The sequence below is a fragment of the Myotis myotis genome, unplaced genomic scaffold, assembly GCF_014108235.1.
Source record: "Myotis myotis isolate mMyoMyo1 unplaced genomic scaffold, mMyoMyo1.p scaffold_m19_p_15, whole genome shotgun sequence".
Classification (NCBI taxonomy): Eukaryota; Metazoa; Chordata; class Mammalia; order Chiroptera; family Vespertilionidae; genus Myotis; species Myotis myotis.
The window spans coordinates 20,348,033-20,368,244 of NW_023416319.1; the positions used below are offsets into that span (position 1 = coordinate 20,348,033).

The 20,212-nt window shown below is 53.6% G+C and overlaps 1 protein-coding gene across 1 annotated transcript in view; it reads left to right on the plus strand.

Moving 5' to 3' along the window:
* The first annotated feature begins 3,987 nt into the window (after positions 1–3,987).
* The window catches only part of SLIT1 (slit guidance ligand 1), a 152,180-nt gene continuing 135,955 nt past the window's right edge, over positions 3,988–20,212 (plus strand). Inside the window, exon 1 of the mRNA XM_036336459.1 lies at positions 3,988–4,452. Within this exon, the coding sequence (XP_036192352.1) occupies positions 4,256–4,452 (197 nt within the window). The 5' untranslated portion in view covers positions 3,988–4,255. The remainder of the gene's footprint in view (positions 4,453–20,212) is intronic.

Genomic DNA, 20,212 nt, shown 5'->3' on the forward strand with positions numbered 1-20,212 from the left:
AGGGAGGCAGGCAAGCTTCAGACCCTTTGTCCTTGCCAGGCCCCTTCCTTCAGTGGCTCCCCAGTTTTCAGGTTCAAGTTCAAACTCATTAACTCCGTACACCAGGCCTTGGTTCTTAGAGCATGGTCTCTGAAACTTGCTAACCATGAAGATTCTGATGAAAAAGGTTTTGGGTGTGTCCTAGGAATTGGCACTTATAATGAGCACCCCAGGGGATATTTAAAAATGTATTGGTGATTATGGGGAGTTAGTTCATACAATACAAGCAAAGAAATCCAAACAGTAGAAAAAAGGCATATGCTGAAACTGTCCCCCTGCCACCATCCAGTCTCTCCCTTGGAAGCCACCACTGCTATTGGTTCTGGGGATAGTGCATTGTAAATACACACACACACACATGTAAGCACGTACTTGAATTCAGGGACAACCCAGGGGATTCTGCAAGTCCAGTAAATCCAGAGAACGGCTACACCAGGCCCTCTGGGATGTGCCCCGTCACCTCTCTGACCTCCACCCATGCTGCCCACCTGAACCCCTGCCTTGCTGACCTGCCACAGCTCAGCCACTGAGGATGTTGCTGCTGTCTATGTGCCTTACCTCATGCGGTTCTCTTTGCCCAGAAAGCCCTTCCTGCTTTGCTATCCAATCAATGTCTGCTTATCCTTCAAGGCTCAGCTCAAGTGCTTCCTCCTCCAGGGAGCCTTCCAGCCTTACTCTGAGCCCCACATTCTGGGTTCTCTGCAAATTCACCTCCTGTTACTAAACTAATTGTGTTGAGTGACTTTCCTTTTTCTGTTCCCCCGCTGGATCATGAGCTCACTGTGGGCCAGGTCCATTTTTATACTGTGCTGAGTTGCTGAGTCCCTGTATGGTGTGCATACTACATTCACTCAATAATTGGTGTTTAATAAGTGCTCGGATAGCAGACTTTTGTCTCATTCTTGCCTTTTGCAGTTTGGAAATCAAAACCACAGTGCTCTGCCGCCTCACCCAGGCTCTGCCACCTCGTGGTGCTGCAGAAAGGGTGGGTGGAGATGGAGGCGAGGACCCTGAGCAGAAAGCTGGCAGGAGGGCAGTTTCTCTGAGTCACAGGCAGGAGGTGGCCCGCTGCTCCCAAGCACACATGGCTGAGGGGACTCAGAGGAGGCTCATACCACCGGATGGGGAGCCCCAGCCCCAAGTCTCCCTCTGGGGGGCTGCCGGCTGTGGCCAGTGGGCAGAGTGGGGCTTGGCGGAGCCCTCCTGGCAGAAGCAACGGGACAGGCCTGCCTCCTCTCCACTGTGCAGAGGGAGCAGGTGGCCTGGCTGTAGGGAGGGGGTGGGGAGACCCAGCAGAGAGAGGGGCTTGGGAGAGGAAACTGAAAAAGCAAAGGGGGAGTGGGGTGGGGTGGAGTACACGGCTGGCCAGGCGGTTGTTTAACGAGTATAATGTGCTGGGAACGCTAATGAGCTGTGTTCATTCATGGCGAGCTGCCTCCCAAATTGGGGAGCTAGCCAGACTCTGGGGTGGAGGAACTGGGGATGGGAGCCAAGTTGGGGAGCTGCCCGGCTGCTGGGCAGGGCGTCCCCTGACTGGCTGGTGGGGGAGTCTTTGTCCGAGGTTTAAGAAACCCTCCTTCCTTCCCCATTTTAAAGCAAAGCCCAGGCCTTGATAGGCCATGATATCGTGGTTTAAGGCTGGCTTGGAGTCACTGGCTAGGTTAGTCTGGAAGCTTCCAGGGCACCTTCTAGAGATTGCTTTTAGTCTCTCAGGAGCCAAAGGCAGGGCTGATCATGCAGCCCTCTGCCCACTCCCAGCCTCCCTCCCACCCCGTCACCCTGCCTCTCTGAAGCCCTCCCAGGGCATCCTGCCAGGTTAATCAACACTTTCCCTCTTCCCCACGAGTCCTGGCTTCAAGGAGCCTTCTGAGGTCATGGGGCCAAGGCAGCACCCACCGCTGGAGCAGAAGGTTGGAGACCAGATGTCTTCACCAGTCTGTGTTCCGTCTGTGACAGGCCTACTAAGTGCCAGGCGTTGGGTTGAGTGCCAAAGTGAGGAAGTGAGGAAGCCATGTGTTGGGGGCAGGCACGGCTCCCAGAAGGGGTGTCAGGGAAGGAGCCACATGTGTAAACAGAGCCCCGCTAAGAGGGAATAAACAAAGCAGCAGGCTCAAAGGAATGAGGATTTAACCTGCCCTAGGCAGCTGGGGAGGCTGTGGGAAGAGGGGCCGAGTGCTCTGAGCAGGCATTTGCAAGGGAGAGGGGAGAGGAGGCCGTAGCAGGCCGTGGAGCTCTGGCCTGATTTGCGGGAAGGTTCTCTAAGATCATACCACATGAAGGCCCCAGAGAAAGTCCCTTCACTCTGAGTTGTCATTGAATTGATGCTCAAGGACCTATGGCCCTGGATGGAGGTCATGGTCAGGAGTGTGTGAAAACTTTCAAAAAGAACTGTCAAGAGCCCATCGAGTCAGCCACATTCGTTGTGACATACTGGCCACCCAGTGTGCGCTGCGACAACAGAGACACTGCAAACTTTTCATAAAGATGGAAAAGGAAAACAAAGAGAAACCCTGAGTCTGTACCTGGGCGGTGATGAGGCTTTAATTTTGTGGAGCCCACCAGTACCACCCCGTCCACCTCAGGAGGCCCTGCTTACCTGGCACCGCTTGGATTAGCCGCCTTCCTTTCTGGTTTCTCCCAAGAAGAAACCCCGGGCAGCCAGCTCCCGTGACGGGAGGTGCTTCTTGAGCTGCTCATCTGCTTCTTCTTGCCAGGCTGTTGGCAGCCGGGAATCAGGGTGCCTGCTGGTGGACAAGCGATGTCTGGGTGCGATGGAGTCTCAGCAAACCGGGGAGGTCCTTTTCTTTTCTGGCCTGAGGAGAATTCTCTCCCCACCTGGATGTTCGGTTCACACCCATGTTCACACCTGCCTGAGACTGAGAAAAGTCCCTGCCCAGAGGACTGGAAGGCCTAGGGTCTGACCTGGGTGGCCTGTGGTGATTGTCACCCAAGCAGGTCACCCAGCTCCTTTCCAGCCCTCCCTGCAGTCCTTTGAAGATGGGATTGAATATTCGTTTTTGTTTATTGGAAATAGAGGAATGCTGGTGTGATGGAGGAAGATAGATGCTATGCTCAATTTCCAATCTCCACTGGTACCCTGCGCGGCTCCCTACCACCTGGGAAGCCGCCATAGTCCCATGGGCAGAAATACCATCCCCATGAGGTGCAATGCCCAAATCAAGGCCATTCTCACTCTGGGTGCAGCTGGCTGCTGCTCCCCTAGGAAAGTGGGCTGCTGCCATCTTGGAGGAGACTGTGAATGTATTGATGGAGGGGAGGAGACTGTCTTTGGCCTAGGACCCCTCCCTCCCCCCCAGACTCTACCCTCAAGGTCTTGCGCTAAGTAAGGTGGGTGCTTGGATATGGCCACCTGGGGCACAGGGCTTCCTCTCACGGTGAATTGAGGAAGGAAGCTCCAGGGGCTAGGAGCAGTTTCTGCCGTTGAGGAAAGCCTGTCTGTGGCGCAGGGGAAAGGGTCCAGGCGGCAAAATAAAATCCTCTCCCCGCTCTGGATCAGCAGCGGGGGCTTCGGGTGCCGGATCCTCGCGTCTAAGGGTGCTCATCCTCTCTGCGTGCGTGTGTGTGTGTGTGGTGTGTGCGCGCGTGCAGCCGGCAAAGGTCAGACGGCGGGTCGCACCGTGAGACACCCCCTCCCCCGCAGCCCCCTACCCGCTCGCTCGCTCGCGGCGCCTTGTAGGTTCCACCTTTGAAACCGGACGCTGCTGGCAGCAGGCGCGGAGCGGTCTTTAGGAGGCCCGGGCGGGGAGGGGTGTGTGTGGGGGGGAGTGGGTGGGTGGGGGGAGGGCGGGGCGGAGTCTGGTGTTTGGATGTGAGCTTTTCGATTGACGGATGACTACCGGGTGGGAGCGAGCGTGCGGGAGTGAGTGTGTGGCTGTGCGCCTGTGCGCGCGGGTGCGTGAGCGCGCGGCCTGCCCATTTCCCTCCTCTCGGCGGTCTGTGGGGAGCGGGAGGGAGGGGAGGAGACGCAGCCGGAGCGGAGAGAGACCGGAGAGGAGCCGAGCGCGCTCCGCCTCGGGCGCCCTGCCTCCATCCGCGCCGGTTGGAGCCAGGTGCCTTCCAGCCCGCAAGGGCGCCGCGCACCAGCCAGCGGTCTCTTGGGCGGCTTTGCCCCGGGACTGCACCTGGAAGCCGCCCCGGGCGGGCATGGTCAGCGGCTGCCGCCGTCTGGCACGCCAGAGGGACGCGTGAGGGCACCATGGCGCTGACGCCCCGGAGCGGGTCCTCGGCAGGGCTCGTCCGTCCGGAGCTCTGGCTGCTGCTGTGGGCAGTCGCGTGGCGCCTGGGTGCCAGGGCGTGCCCCGCCCTCTGCACCTGCACGGGCACCACGGTGGATTGTCACGGCACGGGGCTGCAGGCCATCCCCAAGAACATCCCACGGAACACCGAGCGCCTGTGAGTATCGCCCCCGCCCTCGCCCGCAGGGAGCCCCGAGGTGGCCCTTCCTCTCAGACGCACTTCAGAACTGGGGGTAGGACCGCCGGGGCTGGGCTTCGCAGCCAGGAGACGAGTCAGTGCCTGCCAGGGTCCTGCTCCAGCCAGGAGCCAGGAGCCAGGAACCAGGCAGGAGCCAGGAGCCTGGAGGCAGGAGCCAAGAGCCTGGAGCCAGGAGCCAGGAGCCAGGAGCCAGGAGCTAGGAGCCAGGAGCGCCACTGTTTTCCTTTCTCGGGATTCAAAGGGCTCTCTCCCGGCGGGGCTGTCAGTTCTCATCCTCACACCTGCACCCTGCGCTCAGCACTGGCGGGCCCTCCCCACTGCACCAGCACTTTATTCCTCCGGTGCCTGCGGATTGGTGCCAGAAAGCCTTCCTGGCACCCAGGAGGGAAGCTCCTCGCGCTTGCCAGGAACCATGTCTCCTTTTGGGCACGTGGGAGTGGGGTGTGTGGATGTGGGCTCTGAGGGCTTGCAGGCTGGTGCTGGGGGGCATGACGGGATGGAGTGGAAGTTTGTCTTTCCCTTCCTCCCATTGTTTGCCCCAGAACCGTAAGAATTCTTCCCTTGTAGGTGTCTAGCATTGTGCTCCCCCGCCCCCCCTTGCTCCCATATCCAGCCATCCCCAACCCTGGCAGACAATGGGACCTGAGGGATTTGGGTTTGGGGCTTCGGGTTTGTTACATTCAGCACCCAGAGAGGGAGAGGTGCGACCTGGACCAAGAATTCCGTGAATAACGCTGAGAGGGCAAGGGCTTGGAGGGGGAGACAAGAGGTTAAAGGCATTGACCATGACAGGTCACAAAACCACAGTTTCTCTCCGCATCTCTCACTTCTGAATTCTGGAGGAAACAGCCCTTTCTAGACCAGATGAGACTGGGAGGGCGTGTGTGTGCATGTGGAGGGTTAGCATGTGTGTGTGTTTACAGACCTATATAATTTGTTTCCCCAGATTCCTTGCAGAATATGCGTCTGTGTGAATTCCTGGTGTAGTGGTGTCACCTCAGTGCGGGAGCCCCTATGTATGGCTGTGTGTGTAGGTTTTGCTCACATGCAGGGCCTTTGTGCTGCTCACAGAGAGGATGGCCTCGGGAGGTTTTTGAGCTGGACTTTGGAGACCACGCCAGCTGCTTTGAAACCTGCCTGCTCCTTCTTTCCATGCTGCCGGGCACCTGCCGCGGCTCTCCGGAAACACATATCTATTTTGATAAGTTTTAAAAAATATTTTATTGACTTTTCACAGAGAGGAAAGGAGAGGGATAGAGAGTTAGAACCATCGATGAGAGAGAAACGTCAATCAGCTGCCTCCTGCACACTCCCCACTGGAGATGTGCCCGCAACCAAGGTACATGCCCTTGACCGGAATCGAACCTGGGACCTTTCAGTCCTCAGGCCGATGCTCTATCCACTAAGGCTAAGCCAAACCAGTCAGGGCTGTTTTGATAACTTTTGAGCACATTCCTTATGGGCTGTCTCCAGGATCCAGGTCTGTACCAAGGGCAGCAGTTAGTGAGCACACTTTGCCCCTGACTCTTCTTGGCTGAGTCTGAAAAATTCCCGCTGAGGTTTGAGAATTTGCAATGTCGATGCAACCTCGGTGGCATCTGTGTGTGGGTGAGGGCATGGGTGTGGGTCTGGGGAAAAATGCTGCTGTGGGGAGGGGTTGGACCAAACCGAGTTTGCTTGGGGGCAACTCTGCCTTATCGTGTGTGGCCCTGGGGAGGGACTGAGGTCAGAAACCTGTCCAGAGGACCCCTGAAGCTGCAGGGTCACCCTCCACACATGTTCCCTCTGGACCTACTCTGTTCCTTGGCCGTGTCCATGGGGCATTTCTCCTGCAGCTGCTACCCTGGTAGCAGCCTAGGTCGGAGACACCTTAGCCCCTCTCCTTTGCTTTTTGGTCTGATCTTGAAGTCATCTCATTCCTTGCTCTCTCTTCATCTTTAGTTTTGAGGCGTGTGTCTGTTTTGACTTTTGTGAACGTTTGAGCTCTTCTGTGACGAAAAGAGATGTTGAGTTTCCTAGTGCAGAGGAAAGAGTCAGGGCTCCAACTGCCGAGGTTGGAGCCCCAGCTCAGTCAGCTATTTGCTGTGTGACCTTGAGCAAGTGACTTAACGTCTCTGAGCTTGAATTGCTTTCCATCAGGAAAATGGAGCTGCTGATACATAAGGTCTCTGGTTCATGTGAGGATTGAAGGTAATGTGTGGGAAGTGCCTGGTCCATTATGATGCTTGCTCAATGAGAGCCGTTGTTATGATAGGATCATAAGAACCTTGTAATTTAATTCAGCAGATGCTTACAGAGTCAGGAACTGCCCCGGGTGCTGAAGCTCCAGCCTGGAGTGAGCAACTCCCTGCCCTCGGGGATGGATAGTCCAGGGGACGGGGCAGGGGACATCCGACTGTAAGCTTTTGGGAGAGGGCCAGGCACGCAGCATGATGGGGCTGCTGGTGGGAACATTGGGGTGAGAAGCCCTTTTCTGGAGTAAAGGGTCTTCTCAGAGGATAGGCCATTTTATCAGGGTACTTTGGGAACCAGCAGTGGTTGGGTTGTATTTTGTCAAGCAGAGAAGACAGCAGCCAGAAAGAGGAAGTGTATGAGCAAAAGGCCTGCAGGTGTGAGTGCTCCTGGCCTGCTGGGCGAATGGGCCAGCGCTGCCCTGGGGCTGACACGTGCTGTGTCCAGTGGGATGCGATGGGACTTGAGGTTGGGACGGTTGGGAAGAGTCTGGGAAGAGTCAGAAAGGCCTTTCTCTATCTGGATTTTTCCCCTGGGGACTTCAGGGTTGGCATGCAGAGGTGAGTTATCTTAGGGTGAAGTCTGATCTTTGCTGCGCCAAACTTCTTAGGTTGGGAAAGCATGTAGAAAGCAGAAGGAACCTGCCTGTTCAACACATGGCCGCGAGAGAGCTGTTTGAGGAGGAAAAGACCACTCTAAGAAGAGGCCCTGGGGAGAACCTGGATGGACTCAAAATAACTGTGGCAGATACTCTCTCTAATCAATGTGAGCGTCGCGCAGTATCAGAGCCCGAACTGGCAGCTTCTTCTGAGGCTGTGACATTTTTATAGACGGCAGCTGTGCATTCGTCTTCTGTGTTCTGGGCAGTTTCTACGGCAGCCCACAATGCCTGGCAACTTTACGATCATATAGTCCATAACGCTGGGTCCAGGCCTGTACCCCAAGTGGGAAGAAATTGTCATTGGTTTGCTGCGGGGATTCTGGAAAGAGGCTGTGCAAGCAGGCCCCAGACCTGCTGCGGACATCGCTTGAGCCAGAGGGGCTGCGGGGCTGGTGGGCTGGATGGGGAAGAGGTGCTAGTAATTCACTGCTCTGGAACAATTAAAACACCAAGTGAGGTTTGGGGGTGTGCTGGGGGAGGCTTGGAAGCTTGTCTCTTTGTGGGACTCAAGACTCAGAAGGACCCAACCATGGCCATTATGAATTGTATTTTTTATCCAAGTAAGGACCCTGACTTTCACTAGAATGTTCAGGAGAGTATGATGAGAGAGTATGTGCTTCTCCTTTCCACCCCAGCAGTTGTGTTCTAGGCTTGCCATAGATCCCCTGTATGGGTGCAGGGTGCAGAGAGGGGCGAGGCTCAGGATGGAGAAGTGGGGAAGGGCCCTGGGCCGGCCTGTTGGCTTCCATTTTGCCCCCAAACCTTCTGCTGCTTGTCAGACCACTAGGGCCCCACTCTCCCACCTTCTTCCGTATGTCCCCTGCCTCCTGGCCAGCGTGTCCACTGCTCTCACTATCTGTCTGCTGCAGTGGCCTGGGGGTCCCATGCCTTCTCCCAGCTCAGCCCCCTGAGTCTGGAGGCCCCATTCAGCAGGGCTGGGTGGTGATGCCCAAGGAAGACTGCCAGGGCACCCCCAGGCTGATCGTCTGGGATCCTGTTTGGAATATCAAACAATGATCGAAGGGTGGCTATAGAGAGAGGGGTCAGCGGGCCAGACTGAAGCCATGCCTACTCCCAGGGCTGGGTGGGCCTGGGCTCTCTGAGCAGGCCTCGGTGGTCTCCTGCAGGGGAGACCCACCCTGTGCAGGGGGACTTGCTTCCTGGTGGGACGCACATCTCCAGTCTCCGGTGCCCTGGGCTCACTGCGGGCTCTCAGTGACTGGTGGTAGGGCCCCAGTGCTGTCCTCCATCCTCTCCAAGTCCCAGTTTCCCATCTGTACAAGGGGGATGGCGACAGCTTTGCAGGCTGATGGTGAGGAGGGAGTGAGTGGATGCAGTGGAGAGGGCCTGGCGACATGCATGTCAGGTGGCGGGTGTTCTTCCACCCCTCAGCCTCTGGGGAGCGTGACACCCACTACCTCATAGGGCTTTGCAGGGTTCACTCGTGCTCTGTGGGTGAAATGCTTTGTGATTCAATTACGTGATAATGTTATTCTTTATTATGTGAGAAGCCCTCGCTACAGGTTTGAGGGTTCAGTTGGGGCAGGAGAGAGCTGGGGAGGTAAGCATTTGGGTGTTGGCGGTGCTGTCGGCTGCCCTCCCGGAGTTGGGCTGCTCAGAGTGCTCCCTCCCTGTCCTGGGGCAGCTCTGCCCCTGCCCCCTGGGATTTGGAGGCAGGGAGCAGGGCAGTGCTGTGCAGGGACTCTGCAGGGTGGACGGCATGCTGGCATGGTGCTGGAGCCAGCGCCTGGGTTTTTAGCCTCTCTCTGCCATTCAGCAGCTGGGGACCTTGGACAAGTTATGGGTTGGATCCATTCATTAAGCAGATAGCTATCTATTGAGTGTCTGCATTAGCTGAGTGAATGGTGCCAGTCAGAAATCCAAACTGCTTCCCCCACCCTGAGCTTTAGTCCAGCAGGGGAGACAGAGATGAAGGACAGGATAGGAGAGTAAATGCGTAATTGCAGGCCAGTAAGTGCTGTGGGGGAAAGTGCTGACTTCTCAGAGCCCCGCTCCCCTGCCCATCGAGTGGGGATGACGACAGGACCCGCCTCAGAGCGTGGTGGCGAGGATTAAATGCGGCAGTGCAGGGAGAGGCACTTTGCACCAGGCCCGGCACGCAGCAAGTAACCAGTAAATGCTACTATTACTGTTATTAAGGTGACAGAATTGCAGGGACGGGAAAGGAACTTGGGCACCACTCAGTGCTGGATCCCAGCATGGCCCTGCTCTTCCAGTCCTTCACCCAGCGCTCTGCATCCCCTGGGAACCGTGGAGCACACGAGGGAGGGAGACAGGGCTGCCCCTTCTCCAAGGCTGGGGGCTGGCGGGGGCAGCCCAGGCTGCCCAGGCTGCCAGCAGGGGCGGCCGTGCTCTTTGGGGCTGGGCCCGGGCGGGCGTCGGGGACAGCAGCTCCTGCTTTATTGGGAGCAGACGGGAGCTTGGCGGAGTGGCCGCCTCCAGTTCTGTGCCGGCATTAGCAGCTCGGCAGGGCTCTTGCTTAATGGGATTTTTCCCCCAAATGCTGTAATTATCGCCATACAAATACTTATTACCCAGAGCAGATGACGGCCGGGCTTTGGGCAGTCGCCAGGGAGCTGGGCTGTGCTGGGGCTGGGGGTGGGGGATGGAGAATTGGCTCTTCTTTTTGACGGAGCTCGAGACCCCTCCTCTCCTTCCCGGGACCCAGCCAGTGGTGCACAAACAGCTGTTGGGCGCCTGCCATGTGCCAAGTGTCTAGAGCGGTCCGGGTGTGGACCCGCTCCTCTGGGAGCTTGTGGCCTGGTGGGGGGGAAAGGTCTTCCCGTGAGAGGCTGTCCACAGGGACGCAGAGCACAGTGGCTACAGCACAGGCTTGGGCGGGAGAATGGCCCCGTTTGAATCCTGCTTCCCTCAACTGCTACCCAAGAGATCCTGGGCAGCTTCACTAGTGCCTTGATTTTCTCGTCTGTAAAATGGGGCCAACGATAGCACTTACCTCGCAGGACTGGGAGTTCCAATGAGATACTACAGGTACTTAAAGGGGTTGGAATAACATTGGCTCGCGTAGAAAGGGCGCTGTCATTGTTGGAAATGAGATGGGAGTGAGGACTTGGATCCCTGCACTGATCGGGGTTATGGGATTTGAAGGTTGGGCAGGACTTGGGTAAGTAGAGAGGTGAAGCGAGGGCAAGGGGATCTGGGGACACTCAGAGGTGTGAGCCATGGATTTGGGAAGGAGAGTGAGGAGTCAACCCAGCGGACGGGGTGAACATTTGTGTTGCTGAGTTCTGAGGGACGAGAGGACAGGAGTGGGTGAGCCCAGGCCACGGGCTGGGAAATGCGCAGCCGTCAGGGGGGATGTGTGCGGACTATTAAAGCTGCTTCTTTTTACTATTCAGTGATTTTTAATAGATCTACCGACTTGTATAAATATCACCACGATCCAATTTCAGAATATTTCCGTCACCCCAAAGACTCCTTGTTCTTATTTTAACTTTTTAATTTGTTATAATTTCAAACTTACAGAAAAGTTGCAAAAAAAAAAAATTATAAGGAACTCCTATATATCTGTTACCCAGATTCAGTTATTTCTGTTTTGCCCCATTTGCTTTATATTTTACACATGCAGACACACACACACACACACACTTTTTTTTCTGAACCATTTCACAATAGGTTGGACACATTGTCACCTTTTTTCTCTAAATACTAGTACTTCTCTGTGTGTTTTCTAAAATCAACAAGGCTGTCAAAATCAGAAAATTTAATATTGATAAGTTACTGTTATCTACCCATGTCTACTTACGAACTAATACATGAGATCATGTATGAATTTAATCAGTTGCCCCCAAAACACCTTTCATGGCTATTTTTTCCCCAGGTCCAGAATTCTGTCCAGGACCAGACAAGGCATTTACTTATATGGGTCTTCGGTCTCCTTTAATTTGGACTAGTTTCTCGGCCTTCCTTTGTTTTTCTTGACCTGGACATTTTTGCAGAATACAGGCCAGTTATTTTGTAAAACGTCCCTTGATTTGGCTTCATCTGCTCTTTTTTTACGATGGCATTCGGGTTATGCATTTCTGACAGGAATGCTAAAGAAGCGATGCTGAGCCCTTCTCCGTGGGTCGCGTCAGAAGAAGACACAGGACATCAGCTTGTCCCAATGTTGGCGATTTTAGCTTTGGTCCCTGGGCAAGCTGGAAAGTTACTATTTACTCTTAGTTATGAGTAAGTGATTTGTGGGGAGGTACTTTGAGGCTGTGTGAATATCCTATTCCTCATCAGACTCTTATTAGCTTTAGCACCTACGGTGAGAAGTGTTTAACTCCATCATTTCTTCTTGGCAAACGACCATAAGAAAGCAGGTCCCGTCCCTCCACCTGCTTTGCTGCTCATTCATAACAGTCTGGACCTGTGGATTACGCTTTGTTCTTTGGGTTGCAGTGTGTTACTATCATTATATATTTTGATATTCATCGTGTCCTGCGTGTGGCCAGTGGGAGCCATTTCAAGCTGCTCCTCTGTCCCTTTGACAAGCCTCTTTGAGCACTTATCCCCAGGGGTTTTGAGTGGAGAGTGACAAGTGCAAAATGCTGTCTTAAGACGTTCTGTGGCCTGGCTTTGTTGTGGAGAATAAATGGAGGGTGAAACCAACCGATGGTGGGGAGGCCAGTTGGGTATGATGACTGTGGTTTCTAGCTTTTCTGTGACAGTGGTTTTGCTGTCGTTGCTGTATTTTATTCTTTTTTAAAAAATGTAAAAACTTTTATTTTGAAATGATTTTCGATGTACAGAAATGTTGCAAAAATAGTACAGAGTCCCGCAGACCTTTACGCAGCTTCTCCTAATATTGACATCTTTCGTAACCATAGTACAGTGCTCAAAACTAAGAAGTAACATTGGTACAATAGTTAAACTACTGACGTGGTTTACATTTCCCCAGTTTTCCCACAAATGTCCCTTTCCTATTCCAGGATCCAAGCCTGGATTCCCCATTGAATTTGATAGTCATTTTTCCTTTGTCCCCTTCAATCTGTGACAGTTCCTTAGTTTTTTCTTGCTTTTTATGACCTTGATATATATTTTTAAAATATATTTTTATTGATTTCAGAGAGGAAGGGAGAGGAAGAGAGAGATAGAAACATCAATGATGAGAGAGAATCATTGATCGGCTGCCTCCTGCATGTCCCACATTGGGGATCGAGCCTGCAACCCGGGCATGTGCCCTTGGCCGGAATTGAACCTGGGACCCCTCAGTCCACAGATCGATGCTCTATCCACTGAGCCAAACTGGCTGGGGCTGACCTTGATATTTTTGAAAAATAGTGGTCAGTTATTTTGTAGAAGGTTCTGCAGTTTGGGTCTGTCTGGTGTTAATTTCATGATTGGATTGAGGTTATGCATTTTTGGCAAGAATGCATCAGAGGTTACGATGTGTCCCCCTCAGAACATCCTAACGGGGGTGGATGACATCAATATGTTTCGTTGCTGGTGATGTTAATCTGATCTCTTGGTTAAGAAGGTGTCTGCCAGGTCTCGCCACTGTAATGTTACTATCTTTCCATTTGTAATTAATAAATATTTGGGGGAGATACTTTGAGACTATATAAGATCCACTTTGTCCTCAAATTCTTACCTACTAATTTTAGCTTTCATTAATGGATCTTGCCTACAACCATTATTATCCAATCTTGATTTTCTATTTCCCTTATTTCTTCTACAGTCATTAATTGGAATTTTTCTGTAGAGAAGAGAATTTTATTCCTTTTTAAGAAGGTGGCTTGTTTGATGGGTACCTTGGGTTTTGAGTTTCCTGAGGGAAGGGATCATTCCTTATGCATCTTTGTGTCCCTTCACCTGGTCCATAGTAAGTGCTAAAAAAAGATTGAGGTTTTTTTTTTCTAGAAACTTCTGGTAAGACCTTTCATGGCTCTGATCTTTGCTTTAGAAAATATGGTCCTTGTGGTGGGCTGAATAATGGTCCCCAGTGATGTTCACGGCCCGATCCCGGGGACCTGCCAGGACCTGTGACTATGTGGCCCTCCAGTGTAAAAGGGACTTTGCAGATATTAGTAAGTTAAGGATCTCGAGGTGAGCGATGACCCTGGGTTATCCAGGTGGCCCAACGTAACCACAGGATCCCTGTAGGAGGAGGCAGGAGGGTCAGAGTCAGTGGTAGGAGATGTGGCCTACAAGAGGTTGGGGTGAGAGAAGGGGGCCAGGAGCCGAGAATGCAGGAACCTCTAGAAGGTGGGAAGGCAAGGAAACGATTCTTGCCCAGAGGAAGGAATATACCCGGTGAGACTGCTTTGGGACTTCTGATCTCCAGAACTGTAAGATAAGACATTGATGCTGTTTTAAGCCACTGAGCACGTGGTAATTTGTTATGGCAGCAGTAGGAGAGGACTGGTCCTCATAGGATGAGGAGGCTGCTGCAGGGGCTGAGACCGGAGGGAGGCAGGCCCGGACCGAGGCAGAGAGAGCACGTGGGAGGGCCACGGGGGACCCTAGGCTCGAGCCTGGGCGAACAATCTTGTGAATAAAGTTGATCCTGGAGAAGCCATGTGGTTGGCTTCTGCCTCTTTTGCCAGTAAACAGCTACGTGAAAACGTGACTCTAGAGCAGCGGTTCTCAACCTGTGGGCCGTGACCCCCATGGGGGTCGAACGACCCTTTCACAGGGGTTGCCTAAATACATCCTGCATATCAGATATTTACATTACGATTCATAACAGTAGCAACATTACAGTTATGAAGTAGCAACGAAAATCATTTTATGGTTGGGGGTCACCACAACATGAGGAACTGTATTAAAGGGTCGCGGCATTAGGAAGGTTGAGAACCGCTGCTCTAGAGGTAGGAACCAGGGATGGTTACTCTGAAGAGTGTTCAGGCTGGAGTGGCTGTTTGGGGGGGCGGGGAGCCTCCTGGGGAAGCAGTGAAACCCATGAGGGCAGTGGAAGAGGAACTTCATGGGAATAGGAATCTCCCGGATGCTGGTCAAAATGCAGACCCAGGCCACCCGCAGAAAGCTGCGTTCGCAACCTTTGCTGACTGCAGTTCAGGTGATTCAGGTGCAGGAGGTGCTCAGACCACGGCTGAGAAACTGCTTGGTGCTGGGGTTTCCTGGTGAGGAAGGTCCTGCCTTTGGCCTCCTCCACGTGGGAGGGCAGGCGGGGTTGTGGGAGGCAGGAAGCGCCCTGTCCTGTGTGTGACACAAGGAGCATTGGCAGAACGTCTGTGGCTTTGAACCTGGATAAAGAGTAGTTGCTGCCAAACCAAGAAAATGTTTGGAGACGGGAAGAGGGCTGGCGGTGTGGGGAGCAGCCAGTCTGGCCAAGGAAAGCTCTGGAACTGTGATGGGGGCACGGCAAAGCCAGGCAGACCGGTTTCCTGGGAGAAGTGGAGGGTGGAAGGCAGATGGTGGGGGACTGAGTAGGTGGTGAGGAAGTTTTCAGGAGGGAACAAGAGCAGGAGCTCCAAGGCGGGGTGTTGGAGCAGAGCAGGGGCAGGTGGACTGCAGTCTGCTGGGGGCAGAGGCAGGATGGGGCCGGTGGGGGGCAGTTATGGAAAGGAGGAGCCAGTCCCTTGGGGATGGGGATGGGGATGGGTGGGGTGGTGGGACCTTGACTGATCAGAGAACTGAGGTGGAGAGACGTGAAGGGAGTGTGGTGATGGTGTTGGAGCCCCAAGGGCACCTACCTTGTGCCAGGCTCAGAGCGAGATGCTTCACCAAGTCCATCCTTTTGCTCCTCGTGCCAGACCTGTGAGGAAGGTATTACTTACCCTTCTTTGCAGATGTGGAGAAGGGTCAGAGAGGTGGGGCTCTCTGCCTGGATCACAGAGGGCTGGTAAGTGGCTGCCCAGGGACCCGGAGCCTTCAGGCTCTGAGAGATATGTGTATTTTGTTTTTAAATTTGCTACTGTTCCACACATCTCAATAAGGCCTGGCTTCATTCGTTCATTCATTCATTCATTCATCAGGCATTCATTCATCTTCTACAAAACTCCTGTCAGGGCTTAGCACTGGGGCTTAAAGGCAGTTTGGCCACGATTGATTCCTGTCCGTGCATGTTTATGGGGTGGACCCAAGTTAGTGTGAGGAGGGGGTGTCCAGCCTGGGGGTAGGGGTGTGGTGAGCAGAATTGGGGGATGTTGCAGGGAGTTAATTGGTGGGCTTGGGGTGGGCAGTGGGTGGAGAGCACTTGGCAGGCATGTACATGGAGGCCTGGTGGCTAACAGTGGGGCCCTGGCTGTAGGTTGTGGTTTTGGGGTGAGCCCCAGACCTGGGAAGGGGATTGGCAAAAGCAAAACTGGGGCTCAGTAGTGAAGGGACAGGGTGCAGATTTGGCCTTAGAACAGAGTGCATCGCAGAGTTGGGGTTATGAGTTGGGCCCTGACCATTAGGTGGCTGACCACCGTTAGAAAACAGGAAATCACGAGTGGTGATGAGGATGTGGAGAAATTTTAACCCTTGTGCACTGTTGGTGGGAATAGAAAATGGAGGAGCCACTATGGAAAACAGCATGATGATTCCTCAAACAATTAAACATAGAATTACCATATGGTCCAACAAGTCCATTTCTATGTATACACCCAAACGAACTGAAAGCAAGGTCTCAAAGGTATTTGTACACCCGTGTTCAAGCAGCATTATTCACATGGCGAAAGGGTGGAAGCAACCCAGGTGCCCACTGATGGATGGACAAAAGGCAGAGTAACATACAATGGAATATCATTTAGCCTCAAAAAGGAAGGAAATTCTGACACATGCTACACCATGGGTGAACCTCGAGGACACTGTGCTCAGTGAAGTAAACCAGGCACAAGACAAGCACTGTATGATCCCACAGGTATGACTTACCGGGAGGAGTCTAGTTCATCGAGACAAAGTGGGACGGTGGTTGCCAGGGGCGGAGGAAGAGAGGGATGAGAGTTAGTGTTTAATTGGTACAGAGTTTCGGCTTTTCAAGATGAAGAAGTTCTGGAGATCTGTTGTACAACAATGTGAATATACTTAACCCTAAGTGAACTGTGCACTTAGACATGATCAAAGAGTAAACTTTTATTATGTGTGTTTTTCCACAATTAAATATTAGAGAGAAAAAAGAGAACTGAGCCCTGAAATCAGATATGTCAGGGTTCGAGTCCTGCCTGTTTAACCTGCTTCTATTATGAGGCTTCCATGAGCTGGCTTGGTTGTGATAGTACAGGTATTACTTTTATTCAAGCCAAGCGAACAAGAGGTCCCCAGGAGCTAGGCGGGTAGCAAATCTGCCCTGTGTGGTCCCCTGATTGCTCAGCCATCGGCCCTTTTGACTCTCACTAGGTTTAGGACTGCTCTAGCACTGGGGTTGGTGCTGGGCCTGTGGGCCCTGCTAGGGGGTTGGTGGAGCCTCTGGGTCATGACTTGCTGGGGCCTGAAGACTGTGGGGAGGGCTCAGCCGGCTGACTGGAGCATGTGTCAGGCCTCAGACACCCTGTGCCTACAGAAGCCGGGGGGTGGGGGGGGGTGGGCAGAATCACTCACTCAGCCTATTTTCACTATATATAGTGAACACCTACTGTGTGCCAGGCAGCCTCGCAGGTGCTGGGCGTACAGCAGTGAGCAAAACAGATGGAGCCCTGTCCCCTCACAGCCTGGCCGGGAGACGGGCCTTTAACAAAGGACCTCATATTGAGTCCTCACATCTCCAAATTGCAATGGGGCACCCCCCGGGGAGGCTGGCTTAGAGGAGGGGCATTTAAATGGAGGCCTGAAGGATGTTAGCAGTGAGCCAGGTGTGTGTGTTGCTGGGCAGGTGAGGAGGAGCCGTGTGTTCTGGGCTGTTCCAGGCTGTGCTGGGCTGAGGGAGCAGCACGGGCGAGGGCCCTGAGGCAGAAGGAAGTGGAGGAGTAGAGCAGCTGAAGCCCGGGGCTGGCATCTTCCTGTGAAAGGCCTCAGAGAAATAATCAGCTTTTTAACCTGTGGGCCCTGGAGGTTGTTAGTAACACAGCAGTGTCCTCTGTGTGAGGAGCTTTTATTGGCTGATGTCTGTTTGGGGAGAACATTTCTCACTTAGTGGTTTTTTTTTTAAGTGGGGGAGCAGGGAAGCATGGAAAACATACTCGGCGCAATGCTATTTGGAATCTGCCAGTTTTAATGGAAATTTATTCCTGCATTTAAGAACCTTCTTCCATGTGCCATGTGCTGTGTTAGGCCCTGGGGGTACATGATGAAAAACAACAGCGGACAGTCTGTCCTCATGGAGCTCCTAACCTTATTCAGGGGCTGAGGCATCATTCAAATAAAAATGCCCCCGATTTGCGCCACAGAGGAGGGGGTTGGGATGCTCCGTGGGCCTGGGACAGCAGGTCTGACCAAGTGGAAGGACATGTTGGAGTGAGTTAGGCAAAGAGGAAGGAGGGAGCGTCCCAAGCAGAGGGAATGGGGAGTTCAGAGGCTCTGCTCCAGGGGGAGCACATCAGAACTCCGCCGCAGGGCAGACCACGAGGCCTTGTTGTTCACGTTAGGATTTTTGTCTTGATTCCAAGCGCAATGGGGATTCATTTGAAGGGCTTAAGTGGGGAGTGACATGATCAGATTTGCATCTTGAAAAGATCTCTCTGGCTGTGGCTTGGAGAACAGATTGGAGGGGAGCCAGTGGGATTGTGGGGAGCCCGGGCAGGGGCTCCGTGGGGCTCCAGGTGCAATGACAGGCGTCGGCACACAGCGGTTGGCCTGGAGGTCGGGGTGTCCGGCCTCGTCTGTGGGCCTAGCTGCAGAGGGAAAGTCTTCCTTCCCTCAGGTCTCTGGTCTGACTGCACATGCTCGGTGCCGTGGATTTGGCCCGGCTAAGATTTCGAAGGGACAGTCTCCCAGCCCAGAGGCCTGGCTCAGTCACAGGCAGAGCCTCATGTTTATATTTTGGAGACTCGGCAGGACGGGATTGGAAGGGGATGGAGCCTCCCGTTGCAGGCCTGGGCTGCTGTGGGATGTTCTGGCCCCTCCGTGAAACACCACCAGGAATGGCTGGAACTCCAGGGCAAGAAATGCCCGTGAGGCGTGTGGGGCCCCAGAACTCCCCGCCAGGGGCCCACCGTGTTTATTCCTGCGGTTCTAGGAAATCCGAGGGTTTCTCTTGGTTTATCATAAACACCCAGATGCTGGGGATCAGATTCTTGCTTCCTGAGAGGATTCAAGAAATCCTGTGTGTTTTTGTTTTTTCTTCAGTAACTTTGCTTCGGAGGATTTTCCCAAATCTTTTACCACCGAGGTTTCCCTTTCAGGTTTGGACCACACAGGAACTGATGGAAATCGGGGCCATCTGCCACCCAGTGTACTTCCTTCTGGGGGACAAGAATGGGTGCAGACCCATCACTTTGGGAAGGGAGACAACCATCTCAGGGCGTCTTCCCTGGGCCTTGGCATCCTGGGGCCTGCAGGGCCTGCGTAGCTGGCTCCTCCCTAATCAGCATGGTCCTGCCCGTCCAGCACCAGCCGAGCTGTGCCTGGGGCACCACCTGCCTGGCGCAGCCATAGTCCTTGAGGAAAACAACAGCAGCTGCAACAGCAACACTAGCAGTAAAGACTATTGCAGCAGGTGATGCTGGTACAGGAGCCCTGCTCTCGGTGTTTTAGAAATATTAAGTCATCCACCCTGGCCAGGGTAGCTCCGTTGGTTGGGCATCAATCCTTGCACCAAAAGGTTGTTGGCTTGATTCCTGGTCAGGGCTCATGCCCGGGTTGTGGTCTGGATCTCCGCTGGGGGACATGCAGGAGGCAGCCGATGGATGTTGTGCTCTCACATCAATGTTTCTCTCTCTCCCCTTTCCCTTCCTCTCTCTCTAAAAATCAAATGTAAAAAAAAGAAGAAATATTAAGTAATTTAAACTTCACCACATCTCAAGCAGGTGGGTACTATTATTGTCCCCATTTTACGAATCTGGAAACTGAGGCTCAGAGAAGTGAAGCTCCTTGCCTAAGCACAGAGCCAGGAATGGTGGAGCAGGAATGTGAGGCTGGACTGTTTAGCGCCAAAGCCCAAGCCTTTAGCCACTAAGAATGCACTTTGCTCAGCAGCTGGGACGCTCCCCTCGTCTTGCTGCTTAGGCAGAGTAGATAGCTGCCCCCGCCGCTTTTGAAATTTGTTTTAAATATGCGTATCCTATTTAAAATTTTTGATTTGTTTTATTGATTTGAGAGAGAGAGAGAGAGAGAGAAACATCAATGTGAGAGAGACACATGGATCGGTGGCCTCTCGCACATGCCCCCGCCGGAAATTGAACCGTCTGGTGCACAGAATGATGCTCCAACCAACTGAGCAGCACCGCCAGGCAGAGCAGACAGTGTCACTACAGGGCCCAGTGTTCCCTGTCCACAGCACACTCGTGGCTTCTCAGCTCCGCCAAGGCATGAGCACACGGGGAGAGGTGGGCGGACAGAGCCCATCAGCGTGAGGCATCCATCGTGAGGTCGGGAACGAACAGGGAATCACACTGGCCTGGTTTTGTCCGGCCCCACCACTTACCAGCTGTGTGGCACTGGGGAATGACCTCATCAGTCTGAGCCTTAGTTTCCTCGTCAGCAGGATGGAGAGACCACGACTCACCTCGCAGGGAGGGTGCAGTGAGGCGAAGCATGCTTGGCATTAGGCTCAGGGCCTGCACACACAGGGGCTCAGTCAGAAGTGGTGGCAGGAAGCTCAGGATCCAGGGTGCTTCCTGAGACACGAGGCCGGGGGGATGTGCCCCAGAGGGCCCACCTGACTTGGATGCTCTGTCTTAAGGTCACAGCAGCTTCTCGCATTTTTCCTAGGCAGCTTCCTGCGGAGGGGCATCTCCATGGCAACACACAAGCAGC